Source organism: Molothrus aeneus, chromosome 13, assembly GCF_037042795.1.
Source record: "Molothrus aeneus isolate 106 chromosome 13, BPBGC_Maene_1.0, whole genome shotgun sequence".
In the NCBI taxonomy this organism is placed as follows: Eukaryota; Metazoa; Chordata; class Aves; order Passeriformes; family Icteridae; genus Molothrus; species Molothrus aeneus.
Window position 1 is genome coordinate 9,963,248 of NC_089658.1, and position 15,554 is coordinate 9,978,801.

The 15,554-nt window shown below is 41.2% G+C and overlaps 1 protein-coding gene across 1 annotated transcript in view; it reads right to left on the minus strand.

Annotated features, from left to right (window-relative positions):
- Positions 1 to 4,885, minus strand: part of FBN1 (fibrillin 1) — a 143,653-nt gene extending 138,768 nt beyond the window's left edge. The window contains exon 1 of the mRNA XM_066558504.1: positions 4,719 to 4,885. Within this exon, the coding sequence (XP_066414601.1) occupies positions 4,719 to 4,885 (167 nt within the window). The remainder of the gene's footprint in view (positions 1 to 4,718) is intronic.
- Positions 4,886 to 15,554: the final 10,669 nt, after the last annotated feature.

Sequence of the window (15,554 nt, forward strand, 5' to 3'; positions counted from 1 at the left end):
AGACTACAATAGTATTCACCAAGAGTTTTAACCACAGGTTGCACTGGCATGCCCAAAATGAATAAAGTCCTAATTCTGCCCTACAAACAAACTACACAGGCCTAGAAGACTCCCCTCAAAACTGATAAACCAGAATTTGAATTAAGGCTGTGCCTTCCAAAGAGATGGTGTCCAAATGACACAATTTGGACTACAAGGACCACAAAGCCCTGAAGATGATTTACTTTTTACTGTTTTTCTCCTGCTCCACAAAGTCACAACTACACCAAATCACATCATACCAAAAGAGAGGAAACACATATATGAGGCACAGTGCCAATATCTATGAACTCATTTCACTCCAGAACTAGATTTCCAAGGATCATGTAATTACAAAAGAACAGTACCATAACCATTGGCAAATATATTCAGAGAGGTGCAGAATATTAACACTATGTGTAATTGCCAAAGAGTTCAGTTTTCACACTAGGATATGCTGGAATAAAAGTTCTTCATCCTCCATATAAGCTTTACCCCACAGGCACAGAGGACTGGAAGGAGGCCAGCCATGCCACCTGGAAGTGAGTGCTCCAGCACATGGGGTATTACAACAACCTGCATGTATTTTTAATTAAGTTTTTTATTTCCAAGTATTCAGGCTGCCCCCACTTGCATAGTGGCACTGACAAGGTGTGGCACCAGCAGCTGCCCAGAGGTGTGCAGGCCACAAGTGACAAGAAAAATCTTTGAGGTTTTTCAGTATAAACAAATATTTACCAGTACAGAAAGTCTGCTTTTCTTCAGCAGGCTTTTAGTGGTAAAGACTGGTTTAAAACAAAAACCAGAAGCCATAATTATATAGCTGAACACTAGAATTAAGTTACAGATTAATAAGATTATTCTACTTCAGGGAGCACTGATGTGTAAAAAGGGTCAAATCCAACCAAGTTTACTCAGGGAAGTGTATCAGTAAACCTGTGGTCTTCATTTGACATACCCAAAAGAAACTGGTCCAAAAAGCTCAATCCCCTGTTCAATACCTTTAATGCAAGACTTTTATGAATCCTTTTGGAGCCAACTATTCTGTTCTCCAATATTCACTATCATTTTGACTTAATAAAAATAAAGAAATTAAATAATTTTTGCACAAGTACATTTAATTAGTCTCCTAATTAGAAACATGTCAGAATTCAGCTATCTTGAAGAAATTTCAGTTCTTTCAAAATTTCTGTTATTTGTTAAACAAATCATTGCTTTCTTTGGTCATTATACTGAGAAGAGACTGATAAACAAGACAAACATTGCTTAAAATGTTATTAAGAACTGACTGGTACTCATTAGTGTTGGAAGTCTTCTAGCATCATCAGAAAATGAGAAATCCTAATTAATTCTAAGACTTTGGATACAATACTTCTTGTATTCAGACAAATACTAATCAAATCACCAGTAAATTATTTTTTGCTTTATATTCAAATGATTGAAACACATAGGAATGGTTGTCTTCAAGCATATATTATTTTAAAAGAACTTCCTGTTCATGGCCAGTTTTGTAGAGTTTAATTCTTACAGAATTTGACACTGCATTCTTGGGTGCTTAGGGGTAGCAGGATAATGGCTTGATGCCTTACAACTCAACACAATAAATATAAATCACAATAACTGTGATAAGTTCTGGGGATCTGGAGGAGAAGTGTCTCACTAGCAGCTTATTATTTTAACTTGCTGATTCACAATGGATTCCAGCACCATTTCCATGACCAGAGAGTCTAGTTATATTTTTTAATAATTACTGCCTTTATTCTGATTGCTTTCTGATCACTTAGAGGCATCAGGCACCAGCACATAAATATACATTTAGTTAGACCAAACACAGATGGCATTAAAAGGACTTCACCTTTAATGCCTCCAAAGCAGGATTGATTTAAACTATATGAACAGCAAGTGTAACATCTTAAAATGAGAACCTAAGAGGCACTTCCAAGTAATTTATAATTATTAAAATTAAAATATGTTTCTAGAATCACATTATACGTTTGGACAGCTCATTGCCATAAACAATGAGGCAAAGGTCACACAGATGAAAGCAAACATCTACAGTCAACAGCTTGCAGTAAAAAATGTTTAGTAGGAAAAATCATGAGAAACTGAAACAGATCTTCACCTTCTTCATTTTAACATACAAGACCAGTATTCACACACAGAATAACCTCAATACTTTCAAATGCTTTAAGACTTCCAATAGTCATTATAATCAAACACAGAAAATGACTGAAGTGTAAAAGGGTTTTCTTTAAAAATGTATCCCCATGTGCCTTACAATCAGAGCAGGAGTTCATTTCAAAATGAAAAGAAAGTCTTAGTCAACTGTAATAACATGGAAATAAAGTTTCCCAGCATCTGTTATGACTTGTATTACAATTAACAGATTCCCAAATGTATTTGTACTGATGAACAAGTTAAAAAAATACTATGTCTTCTTGTAAAATCATATTTTTAGTACTTTAGTCCTCCAATTACAATGAATAATGTATATACACTTTCTATATATTCAAAATATGTTTTCCATCTGTCCTTCCAAATTTGTTCCAACCTTGTCTGTTAGAATGACAATTCTTTTTATTCACATTGTACAGTACAGTACCACACCTAAGAAAGTGCTCAGAACTTCTAAACTGGAAATAACCAGCAGCATTCACCCAGCAATGATCAAAATTACTGTCCTCCAAGCAATTAGGAAACTCTATATTCAGCCTCAAATCAGGGTTACAAAAGAAGGTCAAACAAGAAACCAAACTAATAATTTGTTTTGTCTTTTCCTCAGTTCATCTGGCAAATTATTACATCCTTGTTAAGAATCTGTTTCCCAGGGGCACTCATTCATGTTGGTATTATTCCAAAAAACTGACCAAGATACAGAAAAACTAAAATTTATGTTGACACTATCCCTAGATTTGCAGATTACTAAGCAGATATATCAACTCATAGATAACATATGATAAAAGGAAGAATTATTGCAAAGGACATAAAAGATGGCAGGCTTCTGTTAAGTATAAGAATCAATTCATAAGATTAAATACTTACCCTAACCCATTTTAGATTCCAAAAATAATTAACACATGAAATATCATCCCTGGATGCACTATGTCTAAACAGCACAGTTCAGAGTGACAGTTACACACACCAAAGAAATTTTATCCTCAGCCAACATGTCTCTAACTTCCACCGAGTCAGCACAATGTGCTAGATGGCATTTCTGTGCCAGTGAGCAAAAAATTCTGTTTATCAGTTTGATATTATCTCAGAATCCTACAACAACAAAGGCTATTAAAACACCCTAAAGAATGCAGGCACTTTCTAATAAATGTTTTTTATTATCATCTTTTATTGCTTGCAATTAGTCCCTCAAACTTTACTGTACATCCTTCTCACCTCCTAGATTTTGTCACATCTACTTTGGATCTGCTTTGTCCAACTATTTCTTTTGTGACAAGGTATAAGGAAATGAAATAAGAGAGTCTGATCCTACAAAATCAGATCCATGAAAAATAATGCTGACAGCTTGCATCCATTTTTGCAGCATGCAGATCTAAAAACATAAACCCTTTTCAATCAGGCAAGCATTAAAAAAGCCAAGACTGTAAATTCAAATGTAGGTAAAAAGTACTATAGAACTACAAGGAAGTTAGTAAGAAATTAAAGCACATTCATCAAGGCCTCCAACAATAAAGTTGTAATAGCTCCTTTTTGAGAAAATGGGGGCAAAATAAGCAATAGCTTGTATGTCTTACAGAAGCCTAACTATTATAATACAATTTTTGTTACATTTCTCCTCTGTCTGACAAAAGAAAAAATTTGGCTATGTGCTGAAAAGGCACACTGAATCACCTGAGAAAGGAAACTTCTTTTTTATTACTTTGTTACAAACTTTTCACCTTCAGTGAACTAGATTTTCAACTGCACATGCACGCAATACCTTTCAGCTGACTTCACAACTATTTCTGCATTGGAAAGGTGTTCCATTAGAATGGGGAAAAGTTTGCCTGATGGAGATTTAGCCTTTAAAAAAAAACTCTCTTCTAGGCATGTACCACAATGTTTCTTAAGAAATTAAACTCTTGTATGCTTAGGCTCACTCACACTAGTACTAGATAGTTAGACAGTCCATATGAGAGCAAGATGGATATCACAAAAGGCTCAAGGTGGAGATGAGAGAGGACAGCTGATGGAAAGGGCATGCTGTGGGCTCCAGGCATCACCGTTACTCTGTTTTTATGCAAAGCAGAAGCGCGGGATGCGGGAGGAATGCACAAGCCCGCAGCGTGCCTTTATCTAAGGCCTTCTTAGAAGATAAATCAGCAACCTCCTCGCTGCTGCGGCTCATCCCCACGAAGCGTCGCCCACCCAGAGATGAAGTAGGGCTGCAGGTCGCAGAGGACCCCGCTCCCTGTCCGGGGGAGAGGGCCGGGAGGGTGGCGGGGCTCCGCGCCCTGAGCCCTGGCGCTGCCCTGTCGGGCTGCAGGCGGCGTCCGGCGCCCCCCAGCCCAAACCGCTCCTCCGTAAGGGCAGCCCCAAGGGGGCTCGGGGAGCTCTCGCACCCCCAGAGCCCCCACCGCCAAGGGGTTCTGGCTATGGATACACACACACAGACACGGAGGCAGATGTGCGCCGGCTGCCCGGCCCGCGCCGCGGCACCCCGGGAGGGGCCGGGGCCGGCCCCGCACCCCGCACCCCGCACCTACCCTTTGAGCGCGTCGTGCCCGCCGCCGTGCCCTCGCCTCTTGGCCCGGCTGGACCGGCTCTCCTTGGCGCTCACCCCCTCGGTGTGCCCGGCGGCGGCGGCACCAGCCTGGGACGCCCACAGCACGGCAACTCCCAGGGCGATCCCCAGCAGCCGCCCCCGCCACATCGCGTCCCCCGAGCCCCCGGGCTGCGAGCGGCCGCTGCCTCCTCTCCGCCGCCGAAGACTGCCGGTCCCCGCCGCCCTGTCTCCGACCAGCCTCTCCAATGCGAGCTGCGAGGGGAGAAATGAGGAGGAAGGGGAGTTAGAGACCGAGGAAAAGTGGCCGCGGCCACCCCGCGCCCCCCGCCGCCTGCCCCCGCGCCCCGGCGCCGTCGGCCCCCGGCCAGCCCGGCGCTATCGCGCCCGCGAGAGGCGGCGGCCGCGGGGGACGGCGAGGGGCTGCCCGGGGCCGCGCGGGCTCTGCCTCCCCTTCAGCAGCATCCGCGGGGGCTCCCGCACCCGCCGCGGACAGACCGCGGCCGCCGCCACCGCTTCCGAAGCCGCTGCGGGGCTGGAAGCGTCCCCTGGGCACGAACCCTCCTGGCTCCCGAGCCGGGCACCGCTAGAGCCGCAGCGGCCGGAGCGCCGCGGGCAGGAGCCCCGCGCCCAGCCCGCCCGCCCCGGGAGAAGCCGCTGCGAGGGGCGCGCACCCGCTGGAGCCGCCGCCGCCGGCTGCCGTTCCCGCTGCTGTTCCAGCTGCGGCCGCTGCACCCGCCGCTAATCCAGCTGCGGTTCCAGCTGCCCCCTCCCTCCTCCTCCTCCTTTTTCCCCTCCTCTCCCCCCCTCCCTCCTCTTCAAGTATCGCCCGCCCAACCCTTTCTCGCGAGAGAGAGGGGAATAAAAATGTTCCCCCCACCCCCGAGCCGCCAAGCCGGGGGCTCCCGGCGGTGCCCGGCCGGCTCCTGGCCAGCCCTGCCGTGGGTCACCTGCGGCCGGCGCGGGGCTGCCGGGATGCTCGGCCCGGAGAGGCTCCCCGGGAGCCGCGGAAAGCGTGCGGTGCTGCCCGGGAGGACGCGGCGCTGCCGCTCCCTCCGCTCCGGAGGCAGCTGCGGCCGGGCAGCGCTACCAGCTCGGGTTACCCCGCGGGTCCCCGACTCACACGGCGGCAGAGGCATCAGCGCCTGCGGTAGTCTCAGTGCTGAGCCAAGTGTGTCAGACGGGAGTTGGGGAACCGAAGGTAGTGCACGCCTCTGCCTCCATCTAAATGCCTATAGATATGTATATGTAGAGGTATCTACTTCCTAGAGGTGTAGCATTTTGCATCTACACATTTATGTTATTTTTCATAAGCTGTTTCCCTTATAAGGAAAAATAGCATCGATGGTGGCTTTACCTGAGAGGCTGCTGCAGAATGAATACTGCACTTTCTAGCACCTAACATGGCACAGACAACCTAGGCACCAAACTCTTCTGTGCCTGTCTCATCCTTCTCAAGGAAAGAAAGCCCTGCAGTTTTTATTTATGGCTTAAATGAAAAAGAGCAAACCACTACCAACACCTGAAAGGTATTTAGGCTTTATACTGAAATAATTGAGCAGGGAACACAACACAGTTAACAGAGTTCAAGCCCAGATTCTGTACGCTCCTATCAAATAACTCTCTGTACCAGGATTATCCCATTTCAACATAGACAGGAAATACAAAAAAAACAAAACAAACAAAAAAATTAGACTGAAAGTAAGTTATGCAGTCTGCTGCTGGCTCACATATAAATACTTCGGCAGAAATGTTGGATTTCCTAATTTTCAGGTATTTTCCCTTTTTGTTAGCCTCAGGTAGGTACTGATGGTTAGTGGTTCTCTATTATTGCATTGATGTTGCAAATGCTCAGCTGCACAATTTCATAAGCCAGCAGCAGACCAGACACAGCAGCTGCCAAACCACCCTGCCCAAAGATAAATGCATGGTGTATTCTGCCACTAAAACAGTATCAGGAAAAGAGGAAATAGTGTGTGAGATTTCCTAGTACCAATCTGTTTACAGCTGAATTGTAATGGTGACACGAGATATGACAGATGCTAGTTTCAAATATACATATTTATATATGTAATATATAAACTACTGGAAACTGATCCAAATATACAGTTTGAATCAGTTTCCAGTAGTTTATATATTACATATATAAATATGCATTGTCCTTCTAAACATACATAGAAGTATTTAAACTATGTACTAGCCACAATAGCAGCTTTCTAATCATTTTGGCTGATTTTTATCGTCAAGAAAAGTGTTCAATTCTTCAAATTACAAAACAGTCGTTTGATACTGACCATTTCAATGTCACTGTTTAACAGTGTAGTGTTAAGACTTTCAGATAGAGAGAATAAGGTAAAATGTAGATGTGAAATACTATGAGATACTGGTGCAAAAAAGAAGTAATGGAGTACAGAGTATGCCACCTCAGTATGTCTGAACAAGGCTCAAGAGAGTAGCACACTTTATACCACTATTTTCTAACTTGTACAAAATGAACTAATTAACTTCAATTCTGCAAGCCAAGTATTACTGATTTGCAGTTTGCACCACAGAAGTAGAAGTTAGGGCTTGTGAGAAACATTGATTTTTCTGTTACAATCTAGTTGGATAAATAGGAATTTGATTTTTCAAAGTTTTTGTTTGTCTAACACATAAGCATGCAAAGATTAAAACTTTTTTATGGCTATGCTTGTTGAAGAGACAATATAGCACTGCCTAAAGTATTTTGTATTTCTTTTGCAGCGTCAAATTAAATTTTGCTCAAAACCAAAAAGAGATAAGGATAAAGGTGGTAGTAATTATCCCTTGTATTAAGAAATTCAGGACAAGCATTACATTGATATACAGTTCTCTTCCATAACTATCATCTATGCATACAGCAAAATATAAGCATTTACTTAGTTAATATAGAAGTTAAACTGAACCTGCAAAAATGTCACTAGATATTTACAAATTATGTTCACAATGTGAAAATAGAATTTACCAGTAAACAAAAGTGAGTTATGAAAGGAATTCTTGGTTGCTATTTACTCCAACATTCTTTTGGTTTCAACATTTTCTGTTTCAACCACTTTAATTTTGTGGATGAGCTACTAGAAAAACATCTAGTCTGTGTCACAGGCTAATGGGGTGACTCTCTCATATCTTCTAGCACATTTTATGATGTATTTTTTGGTATCTTGCATGGTTGCAGAAATGTGGATTACACTATATGAAGTAATGCTACATGATATGTGGACTGGAAGTTCATTAATCTAGTGAAACATGCAGCACATCATCAACCTCTGGTGTGTCATTTTAAAGAATATGCTTATACATTAGAAGTATTTACATTGTTGACAACTTTAAAATGGTGCCCACCTGGGTTCTCAAACCACTACAAAAATACATTGTCACAAGCCAAAGACTTAAAACAACTTCTGGTCTCTGCTGCTGAACAGAGCAGACCCTACAAATAAGGGTCATCCACACTCTTTCCCACAGCCACTTGAGTTTCTGCAAACATTTGGACTCTGAAGAACATCTAGACAAACAGATTTCTATATGGCCTCCAAAACACTTGTCAGCCACTTGAAGTTTCACTTAAGGGGAAAAAAACCAAGGCAACTAAGCAGCAATTCTGATGATCCAGTTATCACCATTTCCTGTGACAAACAGAAAGATGAACTCTCTGATTAACCAAGATCCAGAAACTCAGTGGTATTTGAGTTCCTTGATCAAACCATGAAATCAAATCCAAAAATAAAAGACACCAAGAGCAAGACATATAATATTGCTACATGCACAGCAGAATTTTCCATAACATATAAGCAACTCTTTTTCCACAATGCTCATTCTTCCAGGTGATTTGGAGGATCTTATAAGTGTATTTTAAAGGATGTAGATGGCATGGATTGTGGTGGCAGGGCCAAAATCAGGGCAGGATAATTACAGGTAGATTGATTATAAGTAGGAATGGTAGAAAAGACAAAAGCCATGCTTTAAAGTTGGCTATCACCTGGGAAACAGTGACCCTAAATATTTACATAACTTTATGCACACTTTAAATCAAGTCCAGTATATTCCTCCAGTAAGACATCCTACTTGCTAACCATGCCTTAGTGTACCTCCCTGTGCTCATCACCATCATGTACATAAATCATTTTACACAGTGCCCAAATTATTAACATGTAACTGATCCTCAGAGACATACTTACTTGTCCTGCTGTTTGGTTTACATAAAGAACACTGGACTGAAATTTTCAGTGCTGGTGATCTTCATGCTCAGCAGCAGAGATGCAAAGTACTGGTCTCCCTCCTTGCTGGCCTTTGGCTGGCCAGTCCTCTTCATCTTAACTCAAACACTTCTTCCTCTCCTCCTGAAGGATGGTTAGCAGAGTTGTCATATTTCAGGCAAACTGTTTTGAACTGTTGCAAATAAAAAAATCTTACAACTAGAAGTACTATGATAAGTAGTATCATTTCAAAAAGTTTTCAAAAAACTTTTCAAAAAGTTTTTCTTTATTTCAATTTGTATGAACTTTTGCAATAATTTCATTTTTTAATCTGTAAATTTACTCTAACTCAAGTGAGCAAAAATAAGTATGTCCATCTTACATATTTCTTTATTAAGAGGCCTTTATTATGCCAATGAAAACAAATAGTGTGGGAAAGTTTTAGTGTGTGTATTTTTTTAAGTACATTAGAAGCACAAACAGTAATTACATCCAGACAACCAATTAACTGGTTTAAATCTAAAAAAATAATAAAAAAATAGGTAACTCAAAATAAAACACATCAATTTTCCTTAATGCTGTTTGGTCAGACAAGCTGTGATAAGTAGCTGTGGAATCCATTATTAATAGATTAGGGGACATATTTCACCCCAGACTTTTACTTCATTTTTACAAATGGCTTAATTGAAGTTTTCATCTATCAGCAGAGTTTACAGTGATGGAGAAGGAAATCCGACCTACATTGAGAAATAATTTCATCATTTGTGATATTGTGCAAAGTGTTATTGTAATATTTCTGTAATATAAGAAATATGAGAGGAAATAAAAGAAGTTCTTTCTTGGCTAAGATATTAGGGGCCTATGTGCTTCTGCAGAAATGATAATGTATTATCTCAGTTGTATCCTAAGTGAGCATAAACCTATTACTTTTTATTACATTCAGAACACATCTTTCCTATTTATGCCTCAATTGAACAGTTTAACACAGATCTTATGTTGTCCTAAATAAAATAACATCTTTAATTTACAAGAAGGCAAATTTTATATCACTCCACCAAAACCCATACATTTCTTTTACTAAGATCTGAATGAAACAGATGCTCTTTCTCCTCCAAAGCACCTGGATTCCCCAGTATCAGTGACAAAGAAAGTACAAGGAAACTCAGACCCTAATGCAGACATTCCCTTCTCAGTATTTTTTAGGAATGTTCTCTACCCCATTCATAGTTGGTTTTGTCTAAAGCTAGATATCATTTTAAATCAACCCTTACCCAGAAAGGGTGAAACTTATCCTATGTCTCCATTTGCTGAAGGCAGATCCATTATCAGAGTTATTCTTTAGGGGGTCCTAAAGAAAAGAATTAAACCAGAAGAAATCCAGACTTTCATTCTATCTTCCAGGTAGGGGAAGCAAAACCTATTTTTGTAAGACTAGTGTTGAATAAAAATATAACTAAAAATAGAGTGGAATTTTATTTTTAATCCCAATCTAATATACATACAGTGATGTATTTAATTCTATGTGTACTACTAGAAAACTAATCTTAACAACAGCAATTGCTTCTTTGATTTAAAAATAAGAATTATAATCCACCCTTAGTTCAAGAAAAGGAAATATATATACTACTACTTTCTGTCAGCTAATAACCCTGTCAAATTTAATGGGAATTTTGCCACAGTAACAGTTGCAAGCCAAGCTTCCTCAGTCTTACATTTGTCCCCAATGACCTCTTAAATCCCACCTGTAAACTCAGAAGCAAAGTGAAACAGCTTTCATGGCTTAGCATAAAATGCCAACTGTTGGGTGAATTTTCAGGCTAAAACACTGAGGAAAATGGATATAGCTTTTTATTCCAAATTAATACATTATTCCAAATTAATACATTCCAAGTGGGTGGAAATCAGTAACCAAGAGCCTCTTCTTTAAACTCTGATTTATGCAGAACTCCCTACTGACTCCAACAAAGACAGCTGAATCAGGCCCTACATTCCTTCAAACACTGTCAGCAAGGGATTGGGTGTCTCTGCCTCTGTTTTCCATCCTAGTGTTCCTCTGGCTATGTGATGTCTCGGTTGATAGGGAGTTGCCCCATGATGCAGTTAAAATAATAAAATAGGTAATAGGAGACCAGGGATTAGACAATGAACCCACCACATTCCATTTGCAAGGCCCTTCCTTTGAGAAATAACACTATGAGAGCATTGCATAAAGCTCTGATAGAGTCAATGATGACTTTAAATAGGAAGGGACTTGTGAAAGTCCTTCAGTCCAATTCTCTGCTCAGAGCAGGACCAACTTAAGACTGGGCTGCTCAGGCTTTGTCCACATGAGTTCTGAGTATCTCCAAGGATGGACACCCCACTTTTCTGGAGTAACCTACTCCATTGTTTCACAACCCTTGCTGTGAGAAATTTTTCTTAAAACTTACTAGGAATTTCCCTTCCCTAGAATTTGTGCTTGCTCTTCATCCTACCACTGCTCAGGCTCTATCTGCTCTATACTCTGAAGACACCAGGGTATATATCTCCTCTCTAACCTCCTCTCTAACCTGTGCTTCTTAAGTTTGGATGAACCCTCTGCTCAGAGAGCATTGCTTCAGCCCCTCAGCACGTTGGTGACCCCTGCCAGGCTTGCTCCAGGTGTCAGTGGCTTTTGGGTTTAGGGTTTTGGGTGTGGTTTTTCTGTGCCAGGGTGCTCAGAGTTGGATACAGCACTGCAGATGCAGTTTCTAAAGCACCAAGAGAGGTAAAGAATCCCTTCCCTGCAGTCCCATAGCAAAGCCCATGTGCAGTTGGCCACCTCTGCTGCGAGAGCGCCGCTGACTCACGGAGGACAGGGACGAGTCTCTGGCAGTAAAGAGTTCAGAACAGCTCTGATCTGCACTTTCCTTTATTCAGTAACTTTCTAAAGGCTGACTTCATTTCCTCAGGTTTTCTAGATACCAGTAAACTGAGACAACCTCATCAAGAGTCTGAGACTTCTTACCGGGTATAAAATCATTTGGGGATTTCCCTCCCACTTTGCCTGTTGAAAGGATTAAAATTTACTTACTGAGGATCACTGGGTGGGTTTTTATCAGGTTCACAAGTTTCAGCAGCCAGCCTTCATTGCCTCCAAATGTCCATCAGATGCAAGGTCTTTATACACCACACTGGATAGAACATGATCCATTTATTAATACATACATCTTTAATGTATTGCATTGTACACTTCAGTAGTTACTTGGATAAATTCAGCCCACAGACATCAATAGAAAACTTCCTATTAACTCCCACAGTATTCTGTTTCATTTTTAGCCCCTTCTCATTTATGCATTGGCTCAACTCATGGCAAACTGATTGATTTGCAGTATATAGATGGCTTTTGGCTTTTTTATGCTTTATGGCTATTTTTTCAGGATAAAATCAGGTTGCCTTTACTTATAAGGAAACAGGAAATAAAAATTGCAGTTAATTAAAAAATATATTCATTTTACCAGTAGCCAAATTAAGTAAAAGAAGCTATTTGAGGAGGAAGTTGCAATAGATTCCACATACTGTTGCTTAAAGTGGGAATGAGAAGGGACAGGAAGAAAGCTCTGTATGCTTTTTGGAGCATGAAAACCTTTTTTACTCTCCTACAGAAAATTAAGATACAGGGATAGAGTTAAAATCTATTTAAAACCACTTGAAATGAGAGTAACTTTTACTAGTTTCTAGTACAAATTATTCAGATTATGTTTAAATGAGGGAAGAAATTCCAACAATAAAAAAATCCTTTCAGCTTTTTTTAAAACACAGAATTACTGCCTCTAGAATGTCCCTAATGGTTTACAAATTGCCAACACCAGGTCCACCCAAAACTGCTTTTACTGTGATGAATGGGGTGGAGTTCAGAAGAGATTGAGCTGCTACATTTCTTTTTTAAAGAGTCAGGTTTTGACACTTTACAAATTTGAAATAAAGATGTTGAACACTTTTTCTAGCTTCATGAACTCCTTTCAGTACCAAGAAAAATACCACACAACTTCAGACAAATAAGAATGAAGGTCAAACAGGCAGAGTCAGCAGAGGAAATGTCACTTGAAACACACGAGGGAGAGCCAAGGAAAAATACTTGACAGGAGATGCTTGGGAAAAAGGACATCTATATCTATCTATTTGTGGATATATGGATATATATTAAGGCTGACTTTTCCAACTCCTGTTCATCAGTAAAAGGAAGGAAGTGTAATTTTATGTCTGAAAAGTGGATGATGTCAATAAGGAGATTAATGGTGCCTTTTCAAGATAGGGAAATCTTTCAGAGGCTCCAGTCTGGACACATTTTATGATAAACTATTGGGAAAACAGTTTCCCTGCAATGATCTGGAGAAGCTTCCCTTGGCACTACAAGCCTAGTCCAAGCCCAAGATATTTTTTTTCCTCTCCACTTATTTCAGTGGAGCTCAGAGTATGCCCTGACTTCAGTGTGGTGAATGCTATTCCATCAGTTCAGCTAAGCTAGAGCAGTGAAATTTCTGAAAAGAGCCTATTACATAGATTGGAAAGCTTTATGGAGAGCTGGAAACAATTCCTTCCATACAGTTGGCTACAAAGTCTTTCCTCCTGTTCAAAGTTTGCAATCCTCTGCCTTCATTGGCCTGTACCTACTTGGGGTTTTGTCACAAACAGTGACCTAACAGCAAAAAGCCTGTGCAGTCTTGCTGACTAAATATTCAGAGTCCTGCAGAGTAAAAATACAAAGCAAAATTCCAAAAGTGTTCTCTAAACCAAGAAATAACTGTTTTTTGAGTTTACTCAAACTTGTAAAAAATAAGTCTTCAGAATTCACATATGTATCATGCTCTAATACACATGTTCAAGAGTGTCAAATTCAGAGCTAGATGTCTTATAAAAACAACTGTACCATTGTATCAGTTCTGCAGATCACTGATATGCATGTGCCAACAACAGTCAATCCCCACAGAATCCTGAAGAAATTGTGTCTTCTTGGGCAGCTCAGCATTTGAAATCTGACTATTATTTTTTGTGTTATTTCTTTTTGTTTGGTTTCCACCTTTCCCCCTATCACAAACTCCATTTTAAGGACTGTTGACTTATGCAACCCTGGTAGCTACTTACCCTGTTTCACAAGCTGTCCTTCCTCTTCCTGCAGTCAAAAACTATATAATACCATTTGCAAGCAAAAAATAAAGTTCAAACATTTTAAATTGAGTATTACCAATTATGCAATTGGCTGAATCCATAATATGGGAAATGTTAGTCCTGTGCTTATCCAAACCCCGTGCTGGATAAGACAGCTCTTCTAAAACATTTGGAACTGAATTCTGTTTACTGTGATTGAAGGACCAGAGCAGAAAGAAAACGTTCAGGAATTTCTTCCATTCATGAAGAATGCAGGTGGGATGTAGCCCAGGAAGATGCTGCAGAGTACAACAGAGTGTTAATCTGCAAATCCCAGCTATAAACCCATTGGAATCTGCACTGTTCAGCCCTGCTCCTGAGCTACCAGCATCCAGCTGTGTGTCAAGAACATCTGGCAGCTGCCAGGTGTAGAAGCTGCTGTTCTTCAGATGAACAGCATAATATGTTCCACAGTTTCCAGCACTTCTGCAAGAAAGCATTCAGCAGACAGTGTGGTGATTTCATTTATAAGGCTGCTCATACTCCAGGAGCTCTCAGAAAGCCCAAGACTTGGCCTATGACAGAGTATGAACAGGACAGAAAGCAAGCTCCAGACAACTGGCCATTGCCTTTGACACCAGGTCTAGGCAAGGTGCAGCAGCATTGGAAAGACATTTGGACAGCAAGGCAGAAACACATGCAGCAAGTAGCCCATCTCTTGGGCTATTTGCCATAACAGGACCTTACAGCTTTTGCATAGGGCCTCTTACACTGTCATTTTAAGACCTGTTTTCCTCGTCAACAGCCTCATTCTTCTCAAACTACAAAAAAGGGAAGAGAATAATTATAAGAGTGGCAGAATGTGTCTCATTATTAGGGATTTTAGCAAGTTTTCATCAGTTATACTCAGAGATTTGTGGAGGTGACTGAACACTGGAACAGGCTGTGCCATAGGGGTTGTGGAGTCTCCATCACTGGAGATATTCCAAATCCTGGGCACTTGGCTCTAGGTGATTCAAAGGAATCTATTCAGTCACTCCTCTCTGATACTTCTACAGGGCATGGTGTTCCAACAGATTTTCTGTTTCAGAAACCCACAATCACTGAGTTTGAATCCATACTGGCCAATTTCCCTGTTCTCCTAAGCACAAGAACCCTGCAGTCCTACTTTGACTCACATGTAAAGCTGTGTCAAGCTCTTAAATAACTACATCTTCTCCTTGGACAAAGGTGCTGGAGCATATGCCTGGAATTGCAAGGTTATGGGACTACTACACAGACTGGATGCAGAGAGCTAACAAATGGAACCCACAAAGAATAACAGCAATACCACAAAGGAGACAGGGAAGTGTGTGTCAGCTCAGCCCCAGTGCCTGCACGTGGAGCAGCAGTGCTGGGTTGGGCCCAGCTGCACAACTGCCAGGGGTCACACAGGGTGTCACACAGCAGCAGACCCTGCCCTGCTCAGGCCCACACACCCCCAAGGCAGGGCCTGCCAG